General features: G+C 32.1%; 1 protein-coding gene across 1 annotated transcript; it reads right to left on the bottom strand.

Annotated features, from left to right (window-relative positions):
• Positions 1–6569: 6569 nt before the first annotated feature.
• On the bottom strand, positions 6570–15906 carry LOC115712028 (triacylglycerol lipase OBL1). The gene is made up of 5 exons (XM_030640231.2): positions 15430–15906; positions 8293–8486; positions 8010–8043; positions 7269–7909; positions 6570–6954 (listed from the first exon to the last, which is right to left on the bottom strand). The coding sequence occupies exons 1-5, from the start codon at positions 15755–15757 to the stop codon at positions 6670–6672; spliced, it is 1482 nt and encodes a 493-aa protein (XP_030496091.2). The 5' UTR covers positions 15758–15906; the 3' UTR covers positions 6570–6669.
• Between the last annotated feature and the right edge of the window lie 8887 nt (positions 15907–24793).

The following is a 24793-nucleotide window of genomic DNA, read 5'->3' as shown; positions in this document are numbered from 1 at the left end:
AAACTTTCTTGGACTTTGGCCCATTTTTATATTTTTGAAGGGGAATTTTTTTAAAAAAGAACATGAATTTAAAAATATGAAAAAAAGAAGTGAAAATTACATATAATATGGGTTTTTGAAAATATTTTACTTAAATATGGCAATTTTAACTTTGACCACATTATATGGCATTTTTTTATTTTTAACTTTTATATGGTTTAAATTATACCATATTTTTTATATATTTACTTTCAAAAACCATATCTATTAGAAAAACTAGAATAAAAGGAGGGTCTCCTTCTCTGTTCAGCTTCACCCTAATCGCCACCCTCCAACAGCAGCCCCAGCCAAAGCTCCACCGCCGTCCACACCTCTCTCTCTTTATACTCGATGGCAGAGGGCATCAATTCTCTTCGTACAGATCTTGAGAAGCAAGCAAAGCAAAGCAATGGCAATGGAAGAAGAGACCTAACTAGTCAAACTTTGCACAGCTACAACTTGTGAGAGAACACACAGCATGGGTTAATGGCGGAAGCAAAAACGAACTCTCAAATGCCTACCTTCTCACCTAGCCGAAGCTCTTCTTCACGTCTTCTCTCTCGTCGTCTCCTCTACCCTTCGTCACTCGAGTATGAAGAACAAAATAATCTCATTTTTCTCATTTTTTTTTAATCAGACCTAGATGTCATTTTCGATTGTATTTTGATCTATTATCAAAGTTTAAAGGTATGAATTTTGATATAAGTTTCTATTTTTTTACTCAAAATTTTTAAGAAAACTGTGGAGAAAGTTGATCTCAGAGATCAAAATTATGTCGATGGAGAATGGATAACTTGGAGCTTTTAAGTGTTTGAGTTCTTTGAAAGTTGCAGATTGTACTAAGCTTAACAATTATGCTCTGTGGGCTATTTCAGGTATATATGTAATTTGATGTATTTTGATTCATACTCTATTATGTCTTGTTTTGATTTTACAGGAATTGACAATTCATACCATTTTGCTTTTAAAAATTCTGAACTAAAGGTACTTAATTTCCACATTTACTTAATTCAGTATTTTGCTAATTGAGTTTTTGAAGTGATGGTGTTTCTCTGTCAGGATATTTTTTAATGTAGTATATATCTTTTATGGTAGATATTGAATCTATGGTAGGCATGAACAATCTGTAGAATAAAGTAAAAGAATATGAAAATCTTAGGACATTAGGGTGGTGCAAAGAGACTCTGTCTGACAATTAAGCTAATAAGAAAGTTTGAATTTGGTAACCTGAATGTAAGTAATGGTAGTAGTGAAATGAGTTTGTGTGCAAGAGAGGAAATTCATTAAGAGAAAATCTTATTTGACGTCCTGCACAGTCACTTATTATGGCCCCAAAGGTAATGACACTATCTTAACATTGACTAATTACCACCGGCGGACCCAGCATAGGATTAGTCATTTTGTTATGCTTTAATTTTGTAAATGTTTTTAAATTTATACTATTTTTGTTTTTTTTTCTTTTGAAGGGATGACTAGTTAAAAAACTAGTTAACATACCATGTATATTACCCACATAACTCCATTTTTATCCTTGCTCCCTTTTGCTATGTTTTGAAGTTTCATATCCGATAATCGTAACTAGTTTATGTAACTGGTTTTTCAATGTTAGATTTTTCACTATCTAATAATCGTAACTGGTTTTTCAATGTCAGATTTTTCACTATCTGATAATCGTAACTGGTTTTTCAATGTCAGATTTTTCACTATCTGATAATCGTAACTGGTTTTTCAATATCAGATTTTTGTATATAAATTTTTAATTTGTTCACTTTACGAAACTAGTTTTTTTGTTTTGATGTAATGGGGTTGTTCCATTCTTTGTAGTGTTTTGTCTATTTCTTATTTTAAATTAGTCTTATTATTTTTTTATATGGTAGAAACTGGTTTTACAGGTTTTGTTATGATTTTGTATGAGTTCACAAGTTTTGTTATAGTTTCACAGATTTTGTTATGATTTTCCATAAGATCGAAGCTGGTTTCACAATTTATAAGTTCGAAACTTATTTAACAGGTTTCACAAGTTCGAAACTAGGTTCACAGGTTTTAAAGGTTTTGTAATGAAGTTGCAACATTTTTATGGTATTAATGTATAATTTTTTTTATTGTTTTGTTTTTAGGTTCCAAACTGGTTTTCACACTTCTATTTTGTTTTTAGATTATTCTTATATATTGTGTGTTGTTTTGATTATATTTGTGATTAGTATTTATTTTTGTATTTTTGTGTGTTTTTCTTTTTTCATTTTTCATTTGATTGTCTGATGAAACTGGTTTCAGTTAATTTTATTATTTAAAATTTATTAATTTTTATGATTTTTTATAGCGTCAAAACTGGTTTCACAGGTTTTAACTGTTCTGCAACGGAGCTGCTCCATTTTTATGATATTATTGTATATTTTTTAGTTTGTATAAAATTAGTTTTATTATTGTATAATTTTTGAACAACAATTGTTGTTTTATTTTAAATAATCAGTTTCTGACACACATATTATTTTATTATTTTCATAACTGGTTTTTTTAAAGTAACTAGTTTTCATAACTGGTTTTTTTTATTGTTGTTCATAATTGAGCTTTAAGTTTCATTTTTTTTTATTATTTCAGGAAACTGGTTTTTATTTGTTTATTTTTATTTTGGTTATTTTAGTAACTGGTTTCTCACATTCCACTATTTTTTTTGTTATTCTTTTATACTTTTATTGCATTTTTTCTCTTTAATTTTCTTTGTTTCTTTTTTTCTCTTCGATTTTAATTTCTGAGTCTCTGTGTTATATTTGCTGCATATTGTATGCTTAAATCAACTTTGATTTTTAGCAAGCAAATAAAAAATTAAATGCTAAAATAAAGAATGAATTCAGAAGTTTGGTTATTAGGTATTGATATAAAATTTATATGTTCGAAACTGGTTTTTAAATTTTGTATCGTTTGTAAAAATTTAGTTATTAGGCATTGTGTATTTTTCATTGTGTTATTGATGAAAATGTTTTTTTTTTTGCCCTCTTTTAATGAAATAATTAGTTTTTTTTAATATTGATGAAACTAATTTTTAAAGTTAGTATCATTTTTAGATTATAATTTTTTACATTATCTTGTTGATGAAACTATTTTTTTATTCTTTTAATAAAATTATTAGTTTATTTCAATGTTGATGAAACTGATTTTTAAAGTTTGTATTTTTTTTAGATTATAATTTTTTATATTATTTTTTTTCAAGATAATGTTGATGAAACTGGTTTATTTTTCTACTACTTTTAATGAAATAATTAGTTTTTAACCAAAAAAAGAAAAAAAAATCAAACAGTAGTTCCAATAAAAAAAAAACAGGTTTAATTTCTGTTAAAAAAAACATCTTCAGATCATTTTTTATTTATTTTAGTGTTTTATTTTTTTAAAATAGGAAAAACAAATAAAAAAAAAAACACAAATTTAAAGTTTTTTATGGCATTTCCCATGATTTTTTCCCATATTTGTAAGTTTTTTTTAAAAAATGCCATATTTAGTGTAATTAAGTTTTTATGCCATATATATCAAAACTTATATTCATTTTCCCATATTTTTGTAAATAGCCCAAAAAAGAAAAATAGTTTAGGGTAATCCCTTAGGTAACCAATGACTTTTTGAAGGTAACTAATTACTTTATACTGTTTCTTTTTTCATAAAATAATTTTTTTTTTTTAAAAAAAAAGTCATATATTTGCACACATTAAATAAAACTTACTTTTTCACATTTTTTAATGGTATTTAAAAGAAAAAAGAGAATTATTAATTATGTGGCTTTTACATTACTTTTTCCAAAACTTACTATTTTTTAAAAAAAATTAACATTTATGGAGAAATATAAGTAACTTTAAAAATATAATTTATATATAAAAAAAAACATGGCTTCAACTAAATTTTGTACAAAAACATGAAAAATTAAAACTCATCTTAACAATTTCAATAAAAAAAAAATCATAAATAATTGCTTATTTTAGAAAGAAAATCCATAATTTTTGCACACTTTATAAAGAAGCCATAAAATCTTAATTTTCTCCTTGTTGTCCGTGTTGGACAGGTTCAACGAGAATGTACAACTTGGGCAAAGCCCGATAGGGTTATTTAAAGCTTAACATGATGCTTCCATCAACTAATTAGCAATTTTTCCTCCCGAACTTTGACATGTACTAAATCACGCCTCCTGAACTTTTTTGGCCGTTAAAAATTCCCTCTGAACTATTAAGATTGTTAGATTTATAAGGACTTTTATCTAATTTTAGTAAAAAAATTCTAACATTAATGAAAGTTCAGGAGCATGATTTAGTACATATTAAAGTTTGAGGGGAATGATTTTGTAGATATTAAAGTCTGTGGAGCATGGTTTAGTACATAAACAATCACTGAAACATTAAAATTGAATAAAATTAGACAAAAGTCCTTAAATTTAACAATCTCAATATTTCATAGGGAATTTTTAACAGCCAAAAAAGTTCAGAGAGCATAATTTGGTATATGTCAAAGTTCGGGAGAAAAAATTACTAATTAGCCTCTTCAATTTGTGGCTCTACTGGGAATTGTCATCAAATTTCCTGCTAGTTGGTATTTCAACGCTCTATATCTACTGTTGTGGCAAAGGCTCTTTATCTCTACAATAGGTTGGGTTTATGCTCTAGACTTGGCTATTCTTAAGTGAGGGGTTGAATTAGACTGGTGTATATCAATGTTATTAATAGTCATTTAGTGGATCATTCTCATCTTGGTTGCATTATCAGATAGTGTTTTGTAATTATTTTTATGATCTTTCTTTTACTTAAATGTCGCAGGCTTGCTAATAGTGTTGCACACTTTTTAGCAAAGTTAGGTCTTTCTATGAATGATCATTGTGTCTGGTGGTTTGGCTACCCTCTTGTATCTATGCCTATTCATGTAGACATTTATGATTAATGATATTTCATGACACTCTTTTTTCTCATAACATATTTCATATGGAGTTTACTCTTGAGGTTTTAATAAGACTATTTTTATTTTTATTTTAAAAAAAATCATCCTCATTTCTTTTGAAAAAAAATCATCTTACTTAATAATTTTCTTAAAATTGAATTAATAGTAATCGCATATTTTCATATACCAAATTTTAAAGTCTTGTATTTTTTTGAGATAATCCCTAAGAATGTTTACATAAAATAAATAAATAACGTATATTTTTACTATTTATTCAAGTTCAACCGGTATGAATATCTATATTTTCAGCCTTTGTAAATATTATAATCTATTTTTTTTTAATATGATTGTAATCCATGTTTTTGAAAACTAAACACGTGGCATACCCCAATCCAAGATTAATTGATCAAGGCCTGCTTAACAGCCCTACGAGATACTGGGTCGGGACTACACGGAGATATTGGCCTCAAAACCAACTCTCATGCAGGATATCTATATCTAGAATTAGATGTCTCCAGATTTGGAAGGACACCTCGCCCAAGTAAAAAGAATCAATCAAGACCCCCCAGATAGGTACCCGAGATACATTTGGTAGGCTTTCCAAGAGACACCTCAGAAGTCAGGTTGAAACTTACATGGAGATCCTCTCACACAAAATGTATCAGGGGGTTTTCCCTTATGTCAAACCTAAGAATGCGCATACCACCAAAATGAATATCCCTAACTTCCCTTTTGCCCTACGACCATTATTCTGACACTACATTATGCAAAGGTGGCTCACACACGATACTTGCCGACCTCAAGTGGTTCCCTGTCGTACCAAGCATAACAGCCCCACGGCCTGGGCCTCAATCCATGGGCCCAAAGTCAATGTATTTTATGTATTTACTTTATTAGTGGGTCAGGTTTACATGCAAACCCTAGCAGATCATGAGCATGCTCGTACCTGGATCTTAGTCTATAAATACTACGTTTGCCCTCATACAAAAGGTCGAAAAATTCATAGTGTAAATACTATAGCAAAGAGCTAGGGTTCTTAAGCTTGTTAACAACTTTTGTGAAATACTTCAAGGCTTTTCAGCTCAATATAAATGACTTATGGACTAGCGTTCATTAATACCTAAACTACGTAAAAATATCCATCTTCTTTTTCATCTATTTGATTCATTTTATTAGTTCTTACTCTAATATATTGATTTTTCAAAAATCTCGGCAAATAATTTGATATTTTTATTAAGAGTTGAGGAAAGACTTTAAGCCAAATTGTATCTGTAACAATGGTGGCTACTTCAAATGCCGTCACTAAGCCCACCACTCATGATCAGGACGCTGTCATGGACGACGTTAAAGTATCTCGGCAAAACAAATAAATAAATAAAAACAAAAATGATATCCCTTGAAATCTTTCTTATATTATATATCAACTTTCACACAGAATTTAAGTTCTATTTGAACACTTATATTAAGGAGTTTCTAAATCTTGTTGGTGATATATTTCTTTTAATTATCTTTTTATAATGTTATAAACTATTATGTATAATTATTTCTAGGTTGTTGATTAGTGCAATCCTGAAGGACAACAAATAATGTTACCAAACCAGTATACTAATATTTTTTTATCGAGCACAAGACAAAACATATGCATATCAAAATTAAGTTCAATTAAGAACAAAAGTATGTAGTAATATTAACATAATCAGAGTTATATATATATATATATAAATAGTATATTCTAATAATCTATACAATTTCAGGGGAAGGAGGATGATGAGGAGGGTGTTGTTGGAAGATATTCGAGGATCCTAATCGTGTGGCATTAACATAATCTTGTGGACTATGAGCTGGTATGCCTGGCATTACCAAACCAATGATCCTAAACAATCTTAAGAAGTTCCCTTCTTTGTACTCTTTTCCCTTTTTTCTTGGAATAGTGAAGCTTCTTACCAACTCACAAAATGCATTCATCATCATTGGTACTGCCCCTAGGGGTGAAAAATAATTCTTGTTTGGTTCTTCTTCCACTATCTGCAGTAATATTTATCATATATGTTTAATCACACAAACACTAGCTAATTATGCTAATTCTTTTGTCAATATCTTGTGGGATACACATACACTTATGAGAATATTTAACAAAATAATTTATATATTCTTTTTGTTTTGACAAATAGATCTCTTTTTTAAAGTTATTTTATCGGTTCACCTGATTTTTTTTTTTTATTTTTTCAAAAAAAAAAAAATGTCATGTTACCAATTATTTCATTAAAGAAAATGTTTATATTTTTTGACTTATTACTCGAAATTAATATTAATGAGATTAATATAAGTTAGTTATTTACCTTTCCATGGTAGTGGCGGTTGAAGTAGAAGCAAGTGCCAAAATGCTTGAACAAGAGATCCTTGTCATCATAAGGCAACCTAGGAACCATGTCATTACCATAAACAAATCTAAAATACTTTATCTTATGCTCTCTCAATTTTTTGGTCATGAATTCCCCAAATTGCCCATCTCCAACCCTAGGTTGCCCAAAAGTGTAAACACCCTCCAATCTCTCCAACAAAAAATCATCCTCATGTAATACCAAAACAGTTGGAAAAAGAATAGCTAGGGCACCACCAAGACTATGCCCTGTCAATATGAAATTTGCTTTGTCGTTTTTACTCAACAACTCCCTTAGTTTATCCCTAATGGCATAGTAAGCAGTAGCCGGGCGGTTCTGCTGCTCCCTGTCCAAATCGGTGTCGTTTTGGGCCTGAATATCTTTGGGCCAGCCCAGGTTCTTTTGTAGGCCCAAAGCTTTCATAAACCCACCATGGATTTTGCCAACTTTAGAAAGCTCGTACCAAGAAATGTCGAAGTCAGAACACCAATCTTCAGCATCGAATGGTTCAGTTCCTCTAAATGCAACGACAATCGTTTCATGGTCGTTTCCCTTGTCTCGAAGTAAGAAGGCTTGTGTGGATGGCTTTTCTAGATATTCTAAGGGACAAAAAACCCAAACATTAAATTATATATTTCCAATTATTCATATATCTATATATGATCGTAAAATTCATTTATATTTTATTTCTTTAATTACCGTTCCAAAAGTCGTAGGTTCCTAAGCACTCCATCTGAGAACACATGCACAAAAAATTAATTAAGTTTAATGATGATTAATTAAAGTTACAGAAATGTTAAAGGCGCCAGTAGTCTCCTACGTGTCAATATATCTATTGGTCTAATTTAGTATCGGGTCCATTTTAATATAATAACTTTTAGGGAGTATCGTTAGCCAATCGTAAAGCGACACGTCATAAGAGTGTTAGACACCACTAGTGTCCGATAGCAATGGTCTTAAAGTTAAGTGATAAAAAATATACCTTCCAATGATGGTTGACTATATTTTGAATGTAAGCAGTGTTTTCATAGGATGCCTTAGAGGCCATCATAGAGAGTGACCCATAATATCTGGGGTCCCCAAATTTGATGTTGGTGTCTAGATCCATTCTCTTGTCCAAATTTCCAATAAACGACACGAACATTTCTGATGTTTTATCTGGCTTTACCACTTTCCCTGTCCAAATTAATTCCACAATTCACAACATAATCATTTTTGTTTTCTTCATTACATTTTTTTAAAAAGAAGAATGCATATATTATGGTAGCGTTAGGTAATTAAAATAGTTAATTAAAACCAATATGGTACAAATTAAAATATGGATAAAAAAGCTTACATACATTGTTTTCTTCTGGAGTTTTCATTCGTTTTTAACACAAGTATAAATATTGTGGGCATTATTATTGAGTTTATATTGGTGGCCTACTTTGCTTTTGACTTATATATGTAAAAGAAAACAATACAGGAAAATTGAAAGAGACTAGTTGATTAAAGATCCAAATTCAAAAGTAAAATTTTTGGCGAATTAATGAGTGAAATAATCTCATTTAGTGATTCACACTTTTTCTTTCAAAAAAGAGATTCCAAGTTCAAATACATTACTCTCCTAATGTCAAAAAAAGAGAGTAAATTTTAGTGGTATATAATTATTAGAGTCTGTCAAATTTGTGTGACTTTGTAATGTGCCATCTCAGAAATCAAGAACAAACTAATTTGACAGTTAGTTTGTTATACATGAGTAGCAGTTAGAAGTTAAGAGTTTCTATTTTTGGGTATAAGCCTATAAATACCCTTAGCTGTGTAATTAGAACAATTTAATCTCTTACTTGTAAATTCAGATTGGACACAGAGCAATAAAGCTATTTATTTCAGCTAAGTTCTTGTGTTCATTTGACATTGGAGTTTGTTTTTACTTATTGTTCTTGGATGTTTGTTAGGAATGCAGCTTCGATTTGTTGCCTCATGCAACCTGAGTTCTTGGACAGAACTCTAACTCAGTAACCAAAACCAGAAAAACAGAGTAATCAACCAACACAAGTTGTAAAACTGTATGAATCTTATTGAATGAATCAAAAATGTATTTACATATATACAAGTGTCTTGATTAAGAGTAAGCTAACTAAACTAGGATTAACTAATGCCTTATATACTCGGCAGTTAGTTAGGTACAATTAGTTAGGAAGTTAACTAACTCCTATGACACCTAGACAGTTAGGAATTAACTGTCAACCGCCAACAGTAAGTGGCAACTACTTCACAGATTTCCACCTTAGTTGTCACTTAAAGTTGGCTTCACGGTAGTGATTAAGCAGGCTCTGAAATTCCAAGTTGATCTCGAAATTTGTTGAACTTTGCTGTAGTCACTACCTTTGTAAGTATGTCTGATGGATTATCCTCAGATGCTATCTTCTCAAGCCTTACTTTGCCTTCTACAAGTATGTCTCTGATGAAGTGTAGCCGAACATCAATGTGTTTGGTCCTCTCGTGATACATCTGGTTCTTGCTTAAGTGCAAAGCACTTTGGCTATCACACGAAACTGTGATACATCTTTGATCAATGTTCATCTCTCTGCTCAAACCTTTAAGCCAAATTGCTTCTTTTATTGCTTCTGTACAAGCAATATATTCTGCTTCAGTAGTTGACAATGCAACTATGGATTGCAGGTTAGCTTTCCAGCTTATAGCACACTGATTTAAGGTGAAGATGTAGCCAGTTTGTGACCTTCGAGTGTCTGTGTCTCCTGCATAATCAGAGTCGACAAAACCCTGCACTTCTTGCTTAGATGACACTGACATGTATTTGAGTCCCATGCTTGATGTTCCTCTGAGATATCTCATAACCCATTTAACTGCATTCCAGTGTTCAAGGCCTGGATTTCCCATGAACCTACTGATCACACTTAGGCTGTGACAAAGGTCAGGCCTAGTACATACCATAATGTACATTAAACTTCCCACTAGATTAGTGTATGGAATTGTTTCCATCTGTTTCTGCTCCTCATCTGTGGTAGGTGACTGAGTTTGTGATAGTTTGAAATGTTGTGCCAAGGGTGCACTGACAGGTTTAGCATCAGAGAACCCAAATCGATGCAAAACCTTTGAGATGTAATCACTTTGAGATAGAATTAGGCTCTTATTATTTCTATCTCTTAGTATTTCAATCCCAAGAATTTTCTTGGCTGGACCAAGATCTTTCATATCAAACTCAGAACTTAGTAACCCCTTTACCTTCTTAATTTCTTCACTGCTTTTGCTTGCTATTAGCATATCATCCACATATAGCAAAAGAAACACCACAGATCTAACACCAGCACTCTTGACATACACACAGCAATCATAAACACTTTTCTTAAAACCAGATTTGGTGATGTATTCATCAAATCTTTTATACCATTGTCTAGGAGATTGCTTGAGACCATAGAGTGATTTCTTAAGTAAGCACACATGGTCTTCCTTCCCTTTTACTTCATAACCCTCTGGCTGCTTCATGTGAATTTCCTCATCTAATTCTCCATGCAAGAAAGCTGTTTTTACATCCATTTGTTCCAATTCTAAGTCATCTATAGCTGTCAAAGCTAATAACATTCGAATTGATGTGTGCTTTACCACTGGTGAGAATATCTCAGTATAATCTATACCCTCTCTTTGTGTAAATCCCCTTGCTACCAATCTAGCCTTAAATCTGGCTGAGTCACACCCTGGAATCATGTCCTTATGCCTGTAAACCCATTTGCAACTGATAATTCTCCCATCTTTTGGTCTTCTTACCAGAATCCATGTCCTATTCTTCACTAATGAATCCATTTCATTATCCATTGCAGTGCCCCATTTCTTGCTATTTGAACAACTCATAGCTTCCTTGTAAGACTTTGGCTCATTCTCACTCATCTCTGCAACATTTAGAGCAAAGTGAACAATGCTTGCATAGCCAAATCTGGTAGGTGCCTTTGAAGTTCTTTTGGCTCTATCCCTAGCCAACTGGTAATGCTGCAACCCTGTGTCAGCATCTGTTTCGATTTCACCAACTGGTTCATCTAGCTGTGTTCCAGATTCATCATCATCTTCTATCTCAGACTGATGATCTAGTTGTTGAGAACTTGAACCAAGTTCCACCTCAAATCTGGATCTCTCTGAACAGCTTTCATTTTCAGATCTTGTTGCAGGTTTTAGTGTATCCTTGTAAACAGAACTTTCATCAAACACAACATCCCTACTAACAAAATATCTCTGATGATTTCCTGGTTCAATGCTCCACATCTTATAACCCTTAACACCCTCTGGATAGCCCAAGAAAACACACTTTCTGGCTCTTTGTTCCAACTTGTCAAGTCTGATATGGGCATATGCTATGCATCCAAAAGTTTTCAATTGATTGTAGTTAGCAGTATGCCCTGTCCACACTTCAATTGGTGTCTTGAAATCTATTGCAGATGATGGACACCTATTGATTAAATGGCAAGCTGTCATGACTGCCTCTGCCCAGAAATCCTTTGGCAAACCAGATTGAATTAGCAAGCATCTAACTCTCTCCAGAATGGTCCTGTTCATTCTCTCAGCAAGACCATTCTGTTGAGGGTTTCTAGGAACAGTTTTATGCCTTGCTATTCCATTCTTTCTGCAAAAGTTAGTGAAATCATCTGCACAAAACTCTAAGCCATTGTCAGTCCTTAACTTCTTAATTTTTCTTCCAGTTTGTGTTTCAAGTAAAGTTCTCCAATCTTTAAAGGTATTGAAAGCATCATTCTTATTTTTGAGTATATGAACCCAAACATACCTAGAATGATCATCAATGAAAGTCAAGAAATATCTAGCTCCTCCCCTAGACATTGTTCTTGAGGGTCCCCACAAATCTGAATGAATGTAATCTAGAGTAGATTTTGTGTTATGTAAACCAATTCCAAACTTAATCTTAGTAGATTTACCATAGACACATTGTTCACAGAAATCTAAGTCTTTGATTACATTCTTTCCAAGTAAACCTCTATTGCTTAGAACTTCTAATCCCTTTTTACTTACATGACCAAGTCTTTTATGCCAAAGTGTAAAGGAATTATGCATTTCTCTAGAAGCAACAGAAATTAGATTTGAGGGAGAATTACCTTTTAAGATGTAAACACCATTCATTATAGCACCTGTCATGATGATCTTTTCATCTCTTTTGACATTAAGAACACCATTTTCCACCTTGATTGAGCATCCATCTTTGTCTAGCATAGCCACTGAAATGAGATTTTTCTTGATTTCTGGTACATGTCTGACTTGTAACAACTCATTTTCGATTCCTCCTGATGACTGAACCTTTACTGATCCAATTCCAACTATAGCACAGGATCTGTTGTCTCCCAATCTCACTGTTCCTCCATCAATCTTTCTGTAGTTGGAAAATTGATTTCTGTTTGGACAAACATGAAATGAACAACCAGAATCAATGATCCAATCTACTCCAGAGTCTTCATTTGTAACAACTAACACCCCTGCACTTTCATATCCATCACTGTCATCCCAAACACCAACAACATCTGCACTTCCATGTTTTTGGTGATAGTTGTTTCTTTGATTCATATTCAGGTTCTTGAGTTCGGACGTCTTTCTTAAAATGAGTAGTCTTGTGACAAATGTAGCATTTCTTTTTGTACTTTCCTTTCTGTTTTCCTTTCTTTTGGTTTTGATTGTACTGGTTTTCCCTTTGATCAGTCCTTCCTCGAACAATCAACAATCCTTCTCCAGGTTGTTCTTCTCTTAACTCAGATTTTCTTTTCAATTCCTTTGACATAAGAGCACTTTGAACCTCTTCCAAAGTCAAGGAATCTCTCCCATACATCATAGTATCTATGAAGTGTTCATAACTTTCCATGGGAAGTGAGTTAAGAACAATAATTGCTTGATCTTCATCCTCTATGCTGATATCAATATTTTCCAAATCAAGAATGATTTTATTGAAATCATCAAGATGATCTTCAATTCCCTTTCCAGGTTGCATCTTGAAGGAATACAACTTTTGTTTCAAGAACAATCGATTTGCAAGGGATTTAGTCATGTACAGACCTTCGAGTTTTGTCCAAAGACCAGCAGCTGTAGTTTCCTTTGAAACTTCCCTCAAGACTTTGTCACCAAGACTCAAGATTATAGCACTGTGTGCTTTCTCCATAATCTCGATCTTTTCTTTCTCAGTCTTGTCTCTGATCTTCTCAACTCCAAGAAGAGCATCTTGAATTCCCTGTTGTACCAGTAATGCTCTCATCTTCACCCTCCATAATCCGAAGTCGTTCTTCCCTGTGAATTTCTCCAAGTCGAACTTAGCACTTCCCATAATTTCCCTGGATGTTCTTCACGTCTTGTCACGCTTGGCCTTTCTCGAATCAAGCCTAAGAACCCGTCCAGCTCTGATACCAAACTGTTAGGAATGCAGCTTCGATTTGTTGCCTCATGCAACCTGAGTTCTTGGACAGAACTCTAACTCAGTAACCAAAACCAGAAAACAGAGTAATCAACCAACACAAGTTGTAAAACTGTATGAATCTTATTGAATGAATCAGTAATATATTTACATATATACAAGTGTCTTGATTCAGAGTAAGCTAACTAAACTAGGATTAACTAATGCCTTATATACTCGGCAGTTAGTTAGGTACAATTAGTTAGGAAGTTAACTAACTCCTATGACACCTAGACAGTTAGGAATTAACTGTCAACCGCCAACAGTAAGTGGCAACTACTTCACAATGTTCATTGTGTGTGTGAGGATCGAATTGTCATCACCAATAATATCATATATATATATATATATATTTATCTGTAGAGAAAAATGGAAACTGATATGTGGCTTAGGGCCTTAAGCAGCTACGTTAAATAATTAGTTTCGATGATTAGCACATTTGGGGTTCTTAAGTAGTATTGTATTAAATAATAAATAGCACTATACTTAAATAAAATATTGTATTGTATTGTATTGTAGTAATCATTACAACCTTATATTTTAATGCAATATGAATCATATTATTTAATACATAATAAATAATACGTATTAACTTGTATTATAATATTATTATAAAAGGTCTGAGGTCAACTCCGGTCCCAGACCTCAGACCCAAACCCTGGATGTAAACTTGGATTTTGGACCCGGTCTTGGACCTCGAACCTCGGACCCAAACTCCGAGTCCAAGCTCAAGGTCCAAAATTCAGGATCAGAGGTTTAGGTCCGAGATCCAAGACATCTCAAGTGTGGGTCCAAGTACGGCTCCGAGTTCAGGTCTAGATCGGGATTGAGTTTAGGATCGAGTTTATTATAAAAATATTATAATTTTATATAACGTATTATTAATACAAGTCTCAATGTCAAACATAATATTGTATTAAATAATACAAATACAATTAATCTACAGCAACACTCTGTGTCAAATATGAGTGTCTAATTGAGACTAGAAAGCCTAGTAATATCTAGATCCCGTCAATCGAATCTTGGGTCTCACCTAATTTCTCAAACCCCCTTCACCTTAATCATTTTTTTTAAATGATTTGATGCATTTATTTTTATTTTACTTTAAACATTTATTTTATACTATACATTAATTTTTAGGTTTTTTTTTTTCTATATTATTAAATATTATATTTTTAATATATTTTAATTATTTTAGATCGGGGTTCACTCATTCAAAGTACCAAAATATAAGATTTATACGGTTAGTTGCATGTATGCTATGTTTTCATTATATACTCGTGTTTACAATTAATTATATATTTTAAATTTTACTTATTTAAAAAATAAAGTATATATGCAATTAATCAGATAAAAAAGAATTGAAATATAATTTCTCTAACTACGGAAAATAAGAATAAAATGCAATAAAATAAGAATGATCCACCTACATAAAAAGTTTTATAAAGTGTGAACAAGAAATTAGAAAAAGAGAAATATTAATGTACTAAAATATTTTTTGCTCATGCATGAGGCTTTATAGTTTATGATCAGATGGAGTGATGAAGCTTTTTAGCTAGATTTTATTATTCTTGTATAATATAAAAAGCATTTTAACAACATTTGAAAATTTCATAGAACATTTAAAATCGATGATTGATCTATATCTATATACATAATAATGTTGAGTAATTAATTAGGTACCTTGAAAGAAATTGAGGATAAGGCGGGCCACATTTTGATTAAGAGAGACAAGGTTAAGCCACATCTCAAAACCAGAACCCAACCACACCAATAGCCTAGATGTAAACAGAAGAAACTTTTGTGCCAATATGGATACCAAAATCATCCATCTTCGCCGGAAATTCACTTCCTCCGCCGCAGCCGCCGCCGCTCCATCTGCCGGACAAAACTCCACAAACTTTCTCTTCTCTACGTTACTTGAGAACAAGATTCTAATCAGATCAAAAAACTTCACTTCTTCTGGCTTCAATAGCATGTAACTGCTGGAGAATCCCTTGTCACATCCCATGTTATACCTCTTTCTCTATCTCTCTATAAAAATGAAAACTTTGTATGTGCTATTATTTGTTTAAATAGGTAGATCAACGGTGGAGATCAACTATTTGCACATGGCTAAATTAATAAGATGATGATGATTTAATTAATTTCCAAATGTACAATTGTTTCTATTAGTCCTAACAACAATATATATAAATGGGGATATGTCAAAAAATTGAAAAAGACATAATGTATTTTTGTTATGTAATAATCACAAAGAAAATAAAGAAATTATTTTTTAGGAATATATACGACAGCTTTCATAAATATATTTAAATAGTTAATAATTAAAATAAAATTTGTTCAATCAAACTATTTCGGATTAATTATGACAAATCTTGGCCCCTGATCACATGCAGCGTCATGATTCATCATCTGGATATATGCTTTTTTTCGTGCTTTGTATTATTATTGTTCATAATAATTATATGCTATAAATAATTAATTCCAGTCATACATTTTTTTTATTTAGTATTTTGCTTTATCGTTATTGTCCGGTCTTTTTATAAAGCATTTTTTAACAAAATGATAATATCATTAAAAAGAAACTGTAATCAGTCATCACAGAGCAAAAATTTCATATACAACTAAGAAGGGTTGGGTTAGTGTTCTAAATAAATCTTATTTTAATATAATTAGATTTATACTAATTAATATAAGATCAAAAATTATTTTATGTTGCATGGTTCACATAATTTATTTCATAATTATGTTTAATGTATAAATTCTATTAAGTTTAGAACATATATATTTGTTCATGATTATAGTGCCGTCAACACAGTAAAATATAATCATAATTATATGTTCAAAAGTAAGTCCATGATTTGTCAGTACACTGGATTTAGACTGACATGATAATCACCGATAAGGTATACTTACACCTTGGATAAGTGTTATGTCCTTTCCAGGGCATTGACAAAGTATACCAATATCGGATGTATGAAGTATACATTGGATTGGACAGATATTGAACTTGGATAATATATCATAAACTTACCGTTATATATTTCTAAGTTAATATCGCTGGTTGATCTTAGGTCTATAGACCTTAATCCTGATATGGTTAGGTTCAATCTTAGTTGTATTATTTATGTTCTTCAATTTATTCGTTAAAGTCGACTAATTGGATCTTCTCGTGACATACAGATTAAGGACATGGTAGTTCAATTGAGTGGGAGCGCTAATCATAAATATGGAATCTAGCTTCTATAAGTATTTAGAAGTGAAACGATAATTTTCGTCGAGCTTGGCTTATAGAGATAAATGATTGAGGCCTCATTTTCAGTAATTATATTAGTTTACTTAAATATCATTTATAGGTAGCTAAGTGTTTTAAGAATAGAATACATTGAATGATAGAACGATAAATTTGTTTATATTCAGTGTAGATCATCTATAGAGAATCTTTAACTATTAAGATTGTGTTACGCAGATTTTCGTTAACTAAATTTGAGCCCAACCGTGATAATCTTACACAGAAAAAATAAAAGTTATAAAATAAAAAGTATGAACACACAGGGTTTTTACGTGGTTTTGCAGTGAAAATTCTGCATAGTCCACGAGTCAATCTTATTAAGATTTCTGATTGTTTGCTTAGGGCCTTTTTCGTATGAGTTTTTTTCGTCTCTTTTTTGATCTTGTTTGCCACTATTTATAATTACATAGTGGGCAGTTAATTACAAAGTTGACCGTAATCTGTTTACAACGATCATCCCCTAAAATCACGGGGTTTAATTACATATCACGTAATGTAAATGCGGTCATTATTTGAAAATCATATAGCTGTGATTTTTCCACTTTTACCGGGTCAAAATGATCGTGTATTTAAACACGTCTTTAATTGTGGTATGTTGGGATGTCTCAACAGAAGCTTGGTTCCAGTGATCTTAAAAGAGAGCTGGGGCCATTTTTCCTTTAGAGGTCGTCGATGCATGTCTTGTGACGATCGCAGTTCTTATTTACAAAGAGTTCTTCGAAGCTTGTTTGAATGTTATCTTCTGACTCGTCAGGATTGTAAGCCTCACTGAAGTTAACTAGATGAAGTTACAAGAAGCCTTCCCATAGCGAGACAGGCACATCGCTTACTTGGTCTCGAGGCAACCCGACTATTACACTTAGTTTGTACATTATACACTAAGGGCTTTTAGAATTGATATGTGTCGCTTTCGTCTTCCTATGTGTAATGTCCTTGATGCCTCGGTATTCGCATTCAGCGATATATGGTTTCTCGCTAATATACTAAGCACCAGTTTGTATATTGACTCCTCGCCTAAGACCTTACAGACAGCAGGTTACAAATATACTCTGATACTTACGTAATTAATGAGTTATTCCATAAAAAGCGATTGCATCGATCTATATTCCCTTTATCTTGACATATAGAGCGTTCTATATAATTGAGAGTATAATTCTGAATCTATAGTGGCGCAAGGAGGAATTAATAAGTTAAAGAATTTACTTGGTAAATTCTAGATCTACTTATTGGAAGCTCGCTTATATAGGCCCATGGTCCCCTCATTAGTTGAGATAATACTACTTGCAGACTCACTTAATTGGTTTTAATTAATCAATTATAATTTTAAAATTAGACTATGTTTTATTTATAAATTTTCGCTAAGCAAGGGCTTAATTGTCAAGAAAAGAGGTTTTGGAGTCTATTTGTTAATTAAGAGACTTTGTATGGTCTAATTAATAAATAGTTAAATGGTAATTTTATTTGATGATTAATTATAATTATTAAATAAATAATTTTAGCATTTATAGGATTGAAATTGGAAAATATGGTATTATTGAAAGAATTATAAGTGGTTGAAATAAAGTGACAAAATTATAACTAGTAAAAGGCCCTTAAGGGGCCGACCACTCTAGTGAATTTTTGCCCAATATTTGATTCTTTTTTAATCCATATGATTCAAACCTAAGCTAGTTGAAACACTATAAAAGGAACTTGATGCTCTTATCTCATCCAATTGACTTTCAACCTGCCAAATCTAGTTTCTAACTATGTCAGACGACTAGTAGATGAGAGACACCCTATATACAGTTTTCGAACCCTCCTTCATTGTTCTTCATGAATTCGCCCATAGTGATAGAGTGCCATGCCCACACATAGCAAGTCAAGTACTCAGTCATAGTGTGGAAGACGGTGGTAACCAAACTCGAAGGAGAGAAAGAGATTCAAGCTCAGGTCTTGATAATACTCTACGACAGAAAAGAACAAGGGTTAGAGATTTGAGTGGAAGGAGTCATATTATTCTGCTGCAACCAATGTCAGGTTTTTCTAAACTCTTATGTGTTTAATTTCATCGTATTAGAGATATTCATATTTATGATGTTAATCAACATACTTGTTAGTAAATCTAGATCCTGGTAAAATAATCCCAACAAGAAGTCCATATCACTAAACCATAGCAACATAAAAAAGAGAGAACCAATTTAGCTAAATTATGAGCTATGGAACGAGAGACTACTGATTGTCACAATGGATTGTAATTGTGACAGTCAGTAATCCCGTGATCCATAAGGAGAAATATTAGGTAAGCTGTGCAATCCCACATCGCCTGGGGAAGGTCAAGTGTGATGATTCTGAGACTGTGTAGGTATTGGACTACATAGTTGAAGAGAACTTAAATAGATTGATTGAGACTACCTATATCAACAAGGTGCATCTGTTTTTTGGTATCCCATCATGAAAGAACTCCACGGTTAAACGTGCTTAACCTGGGGTAATTTCAAGATAGGTGACCTCCTGGGAAGTTTTCTAAGGAAGTGTGCGAGTGAGGAAAATGCACGCTGGAAATATACTCTTGTTAGTCTGTAGGGTCAGTCGTCAATCCAGGAAGCAGCCAGAGTGACGTACGCGTGTATAAGAGCCATTATTTTGTGGGTGTAAAATCCCAATAGAGGCTTGAAGTGGGGACGTTACAATTATATAATGGGACAAAACCCAATTTGAAATATTTCCGTATTTGGGGTTGTCATGCTCATATTCTTAAACCTAAGACTGGGAAACTTTCTCCTAGAATTGAAGTGTGTATGTTTGTGGGATATTCATAAGAAACTCAAAGATCATACTTCTATAATCATCAAGACAATAAAGTGTTTGTATCAACAAATGATACTTTTCTTGAACATGACTATATGAAAGGTCACAAACCACGCAATCATCAAGTGGTTATTGAGGAAATAAAAAATGAATGGATTTTTGAACCATCAATTTCAGCACCAGTTGAACGACCGACAATAGTTACCACAATTCCTAAAAAAGAAATCCGGGTACATCGTCGTAGTGGGAAGGTTGTGAGACAGCCTGTCCACTATGAACATGAAGCACATGTTCTTATCTCTGACACAGACAATGATGATGCATTGACTTACAAAGAAGCAATGGAAGACCCTGACTCAGACAAGTATAACAATGCCATGGATCAAGAAATAGCTTCTATGTGCACCAACAAAGTCTAGAAATATAAAACTCCACATGAGGATATTACACCCATAGGGTGTAAGTGGATTTTTAAGAAAAAGAGAAATATTGAAGGGAAGGTAGAGACCTTTAAAGCAAGGCTTGTACAACCAAAGGCTACACACAACAAGATAGGGTCGACTATGATGAAATCTTCTCTCTTGTGGCAATGCTTAAATCTATTCGCATTCTTCTTTCTATAACTGTCACTTATGACTATGAGATATGGTAAATGGACATTAAGACTATTTTTCTAAGTGTTAATCTTGATGAAATCATTTATATGAAACAACCGGAAGGATATTTGTTACTAGGGTAAGATCGATAGTTGTGCAAGTTGCTTAAATTCATTTATGGATTGAAGCAAGCCTCTAGATATTAGAATATCACATTTAATATGACTATTTAAGAGTATGGCTTCGAACAAAATAAAGATGAAGTATGTGTATATAAATACTATGTTGATGATATTCTACTTATTGGAAATAATGTAGAAAGGTTATCACATGTAAAGAAGTGGCTAGCCGAAAAATTTCAAATAAAAGATTTGAGAGAAGCAAGTTATGTTCTCGGTATTAAAATCTATAGAGATAGAAAGCAAAGAACATTAGCCCATTCTCAAGAAACTTATATCAATAAGGTGCTCGAAATATTCTCGATGGATAATTCCAAGAAAGGACACTTACCGTCTAGACATAGAATTACTCTATGCAAGGACCAATGTCCAAAGACTCCTCAGGAGATGGAAGACATGAGAAAGTATCCTTATGCATCAGCAGTTGGGAGTTTAATGTATGCAATGTTGTGTAAGGCCTGATATATGCTAGGGATTGTTAGTCGTTACCAATCTAATCCAAGTTTGGAGCACTCGATAGCTATAAAGCACATTCTCAAGTATCTTTGGAGAACGAGAGTCTCATGCTTGTGTAGTTTGGTGGAGAGTTAAATTCTACTGGGTAAACTAATTTTTATTTTCAATCAAACAAAGATAGTCGAAAATCAACATCTGGGTCAGTATTCACTTTTGGTGGTGGAGTTGTAGTTTTGAAAAACATTAAGCAAACCAATATTGCGAATTCAATCACGGAAGCTGAATATATAGCAGCTTGTGAAACCGTTAAAGAAGAGGTTGAAGAAATTCTACAATGATCTAGAAGTAGTTCCAGAAGTAGAAAAATTACTGGTACTTTACTGTGACAATAGTGGAGCGGTGACCAACTTTAAGGAACTAAAAAGCCACATAATCAAATTGTAACTGGAGGGGTATATTTGTAACGATTTGCATAGTTTGGAAGATATTTTTGCAATAGATAAACTTTTATAAGATAAAACTATACTTAAATATTATAGTTTGGAGGACAAAAATCTTATTTATTATCTTATTAACTAAGTATTGAGTAGTGAACCAAAAATAAAGTAACATGTTAATCTATTTATTATTTATGTATTTATTTATTTTTTTTAAAAGACAGACTACATGAACTTTAATGAGAAGAATTGTAACAAAAATATATATAACATAAAATAAGCTTGAGGCAATATACATATATATATATATCTTTATATATTAAAAGTGTCTATCTAACGATATTTCTTGGTTTAACAGAATGTACTTTAAAAATAAAAGAATATTCTGTTAAATTTAACGATGTTAGTAGGTTTAATTCTCCAGTTAACTTTGCGAATGATTGTATCGATAAATAAAACTAAACCCTCAAAATCCTAACTCATTTACACTGTACACTTAACTCTTCCCTTCCATTCTCACTCCCAATCGCAGATCGTCGAAACCAACAGCCTGACGAACCCGACACTTTCACCGACTCCTCCATTTCACTCTCCCAATCCCAATCGGAGGTCAATCGATTTTATTCCCTCAGTTGGAGTCGACTTCTTCATTTATAATAACTTGTTATTGTACTATTTAGAAGTGAAACGATGTTGCTTCTCAGCCACGGCCTACGACAATTTGAGACATGTTGCTTCTCTGCTTTTCATCGAAGAATATCAGTTTAAGCAATCCTTATACCACGATAACTCAATTGAATCCAATTTTCTGGTATTTCCCCAAATTGAACATACCAATCTTTTCTTTTTTTCTTTTTATCTGCGATACTTGTAGAACTGTGTCTAGGGTTTCATTAGTATTTGAAATAATTATTGTATATAGTGTTTACACTTCTACAAATAAGAAATCTCTTAAAGATTTACTATAGCCAAATTCCACTCCCCACTTCCTTAATATCACTTCCTAAGATTGGCTCACATCCCTTTAGACGTCCATCTTCGATTTGGTAAGTGATCCTCTAAATAATCAATATAGATAATTTGTTTAGGGTTCAATTATCTTGCCGTTGTTCTACATTATTATGAGTTTTTTAATTTTTGATTTGGCATTGTGTTATTTATATTAGATTATATATATGGGTTTTCTTATTGACAATTATGGCTAAATTATGAATTGGGTTTTTAATAATTAGCATTATGTTGTTTAATAGACTAAAAATCTCAATTATGTCATTGATATCTTTAGTTGGGTCTTGCTATGATATGCTTTTGTAGTATAACTTTGATCATATAAAAATGCTTTGAATCCAATTTTTTAACATTTCTTTATTTTTTGGTATTGTATATGATCAGTTTCTTGAGTTAATCATTTTACTTTGATTTCACTTTGTAAGTGTTTTGTTGCCCTGTAATCTCTTTCTCTATCTCTCTCCTTCTTTGCTAAAGAAAGGTTTTTTAGTCCTATTTTCAATTCTTAACCACAGAAAATTACTGCTTTCCTTTATTTGGAATTTTCATTAACTTAATGGGGGTCTTCTTAAAGTATGATTGTCATGCCTCTGTCATTAGTTTAGACTTTTCTTACGAATTGGAAGAAGATTAAACTGGTGTTTTTTCTTTTTCGCTGAATAAAGTTTTTTTGATAACCAGATTAAACTAATGTTATATATTTTTACACTGGTATATATGCTTTGATATTAAATAAAAACTTTGATATGCTTTATATTTTTGCTTTTTCAGGCATACTATTTAACTTTGTCATTTGTTTACAAATTTGAAGAAGTAGCAAAGAAAATATGTGTGGACTCAAGTTAATGTATGATGATTGAAGACTCTTTGTAAGATTATTATACACTAATTGCTTTGAATTATTGACATAAAAGAAAAAACTACTTGAATAATCTAGAAGAATAGAGATATTATGTGTAGGTTAAAGTCTCTGGTCATTTAATATTTTCCAATCAAACTGACTAGAAGACTTACAGAGTTCAAGGGCTTATAATAAGTCTCTGGTATGTTTTCATCTTGCTTGGTTTTTATTTATTGGTTTTACTCTCCTAACTAATGATGTTTGTTTATTTGTTGCAGGACATGAGGAACAACGCACCTCCATATCTAAATTCCTAAAAGACATATGGTAATTTTAGGTATAAGCAGTTTTAGATTTTGATAACTCTCTTTTGTTCATGGTAAATTTTTGTTTAGCTTCAAAATAATTTTTTAGGTAAGGACTGAAATACAAATTCTTAGTTCAGTGTCAAGGCATTATGTTTGTCCTTATATTTTTATATTAGGTCAACAAGGCACTATGTTTGCACTTGTTGGATCAACTTTACTTGTAAAGGAAGATGAGGATGCTTCTGTGATCTCTATTGAAGGGGTTATATCATTCCCCTCAATGTGGTGAAGAGTGATGATAGTTTCAACTGATCTCACGGCTTTGTGGTTTGTTGTTATTTTATATGATGTTTTTGTTAACATTTCATGTATTATTATTAGTCCAAATACCCTTTAATCATTCACTTTCTTTGACTTAATCTAAGTATTTAATTAGTGTATTTTTACAGTCATGCTATTTGATTATGGATGTACTTGTTAGACCCTAAAACAGTAGAATATGTTAAAAGAAAGTAAATAAATGAGTAGATGAGTTATTATGGTGAATGATATTATTAATAGGTGAATGTAGGAAGAGTGAGAGTTACTCAATGAACTGAGTAGTTTCTAATTGTATCATGGAGAGTCTAGGCCTCTCGAAGGTGAATATAGGCCTGTGATATTCTTCTGTAATTCTTTTTTTTTTTTCTGCAATATCAAGTGTGATCTATTAGGCTAGATCAGTACTTTGATGAAGTTATATTTTTATATTAGATTTATAAGCTATTGTTTTGGTGTTCTCTACTTGTTCTTACTACTGTTATTACCTATAATATTAAGTGTAATCTATTAGGCTATATCAGTACTTTGATGAAATTATATTTTTATATTGGATTTATGAAGCTATTGCTTCTTGCAATGCATAGGGATCGACTTTAACAAAGAGAAAACAGAGTCGGTAATGTGTGTCACTGATGTTGATCAGCAGCAACACTTTGATATGTTATTCAAGGGACGTTATGTACATACATAGTCAAAATTTACCTAACATATGATGGATTAATTTAAAGCTTAAAATAAAATTAATCATACGTGGCTTACCACGTAACATCCACCTAGTATCTTTATATATTAAAAGTGTCTATCTAACGACAATTC

The sequence above is a fragment of the Cannabis sativa genome, chromosome 4 (genome assembly GCF_029168945.1).
Source record: "Cannabis sativa cultivar Pink pepper isolate KNU-18-1 chromosome 4, ASM2916894v1, whole genome shotgun sequence".
Lineage (NCBI taxonomy): Eukaryota > Viridiplantae > Streptophyta > Magnoliopsida > Rosales > Cannabaceae > Cannabis > Cannabis sativa.
The sequence above is the reverse complement of the archived record's forward strand: the minus strand, read 5'-3'. Positions and strand labels throughout refer to the sequence as shown.

Excerpts from the sequence above, each read along its gene's own strand:
- LOC115712028 (XM_030640231.2), bottom strand. The coding sequence starts at position 15,757 with ATGGGATGTGACAAGGGATTCTCCAGCAGTTACATGCTATTGAAGCCA. Across the intron at positions 8,487-15,429 it reads TATCCTCAATTTCTTTCAAG|GGAAAGTGGTAAAGCCAGAT; the intron begins GTACCTAATTAA and ends TAATTTGGACAG. Across the intron at positions 6,955-7,268 it reads ACCGCCACTACCATGGAAAG|ATAGTGGAAGAAGAACCAAA; the intron begins GTAAATAACTAA and ends ATATTACTGCAG.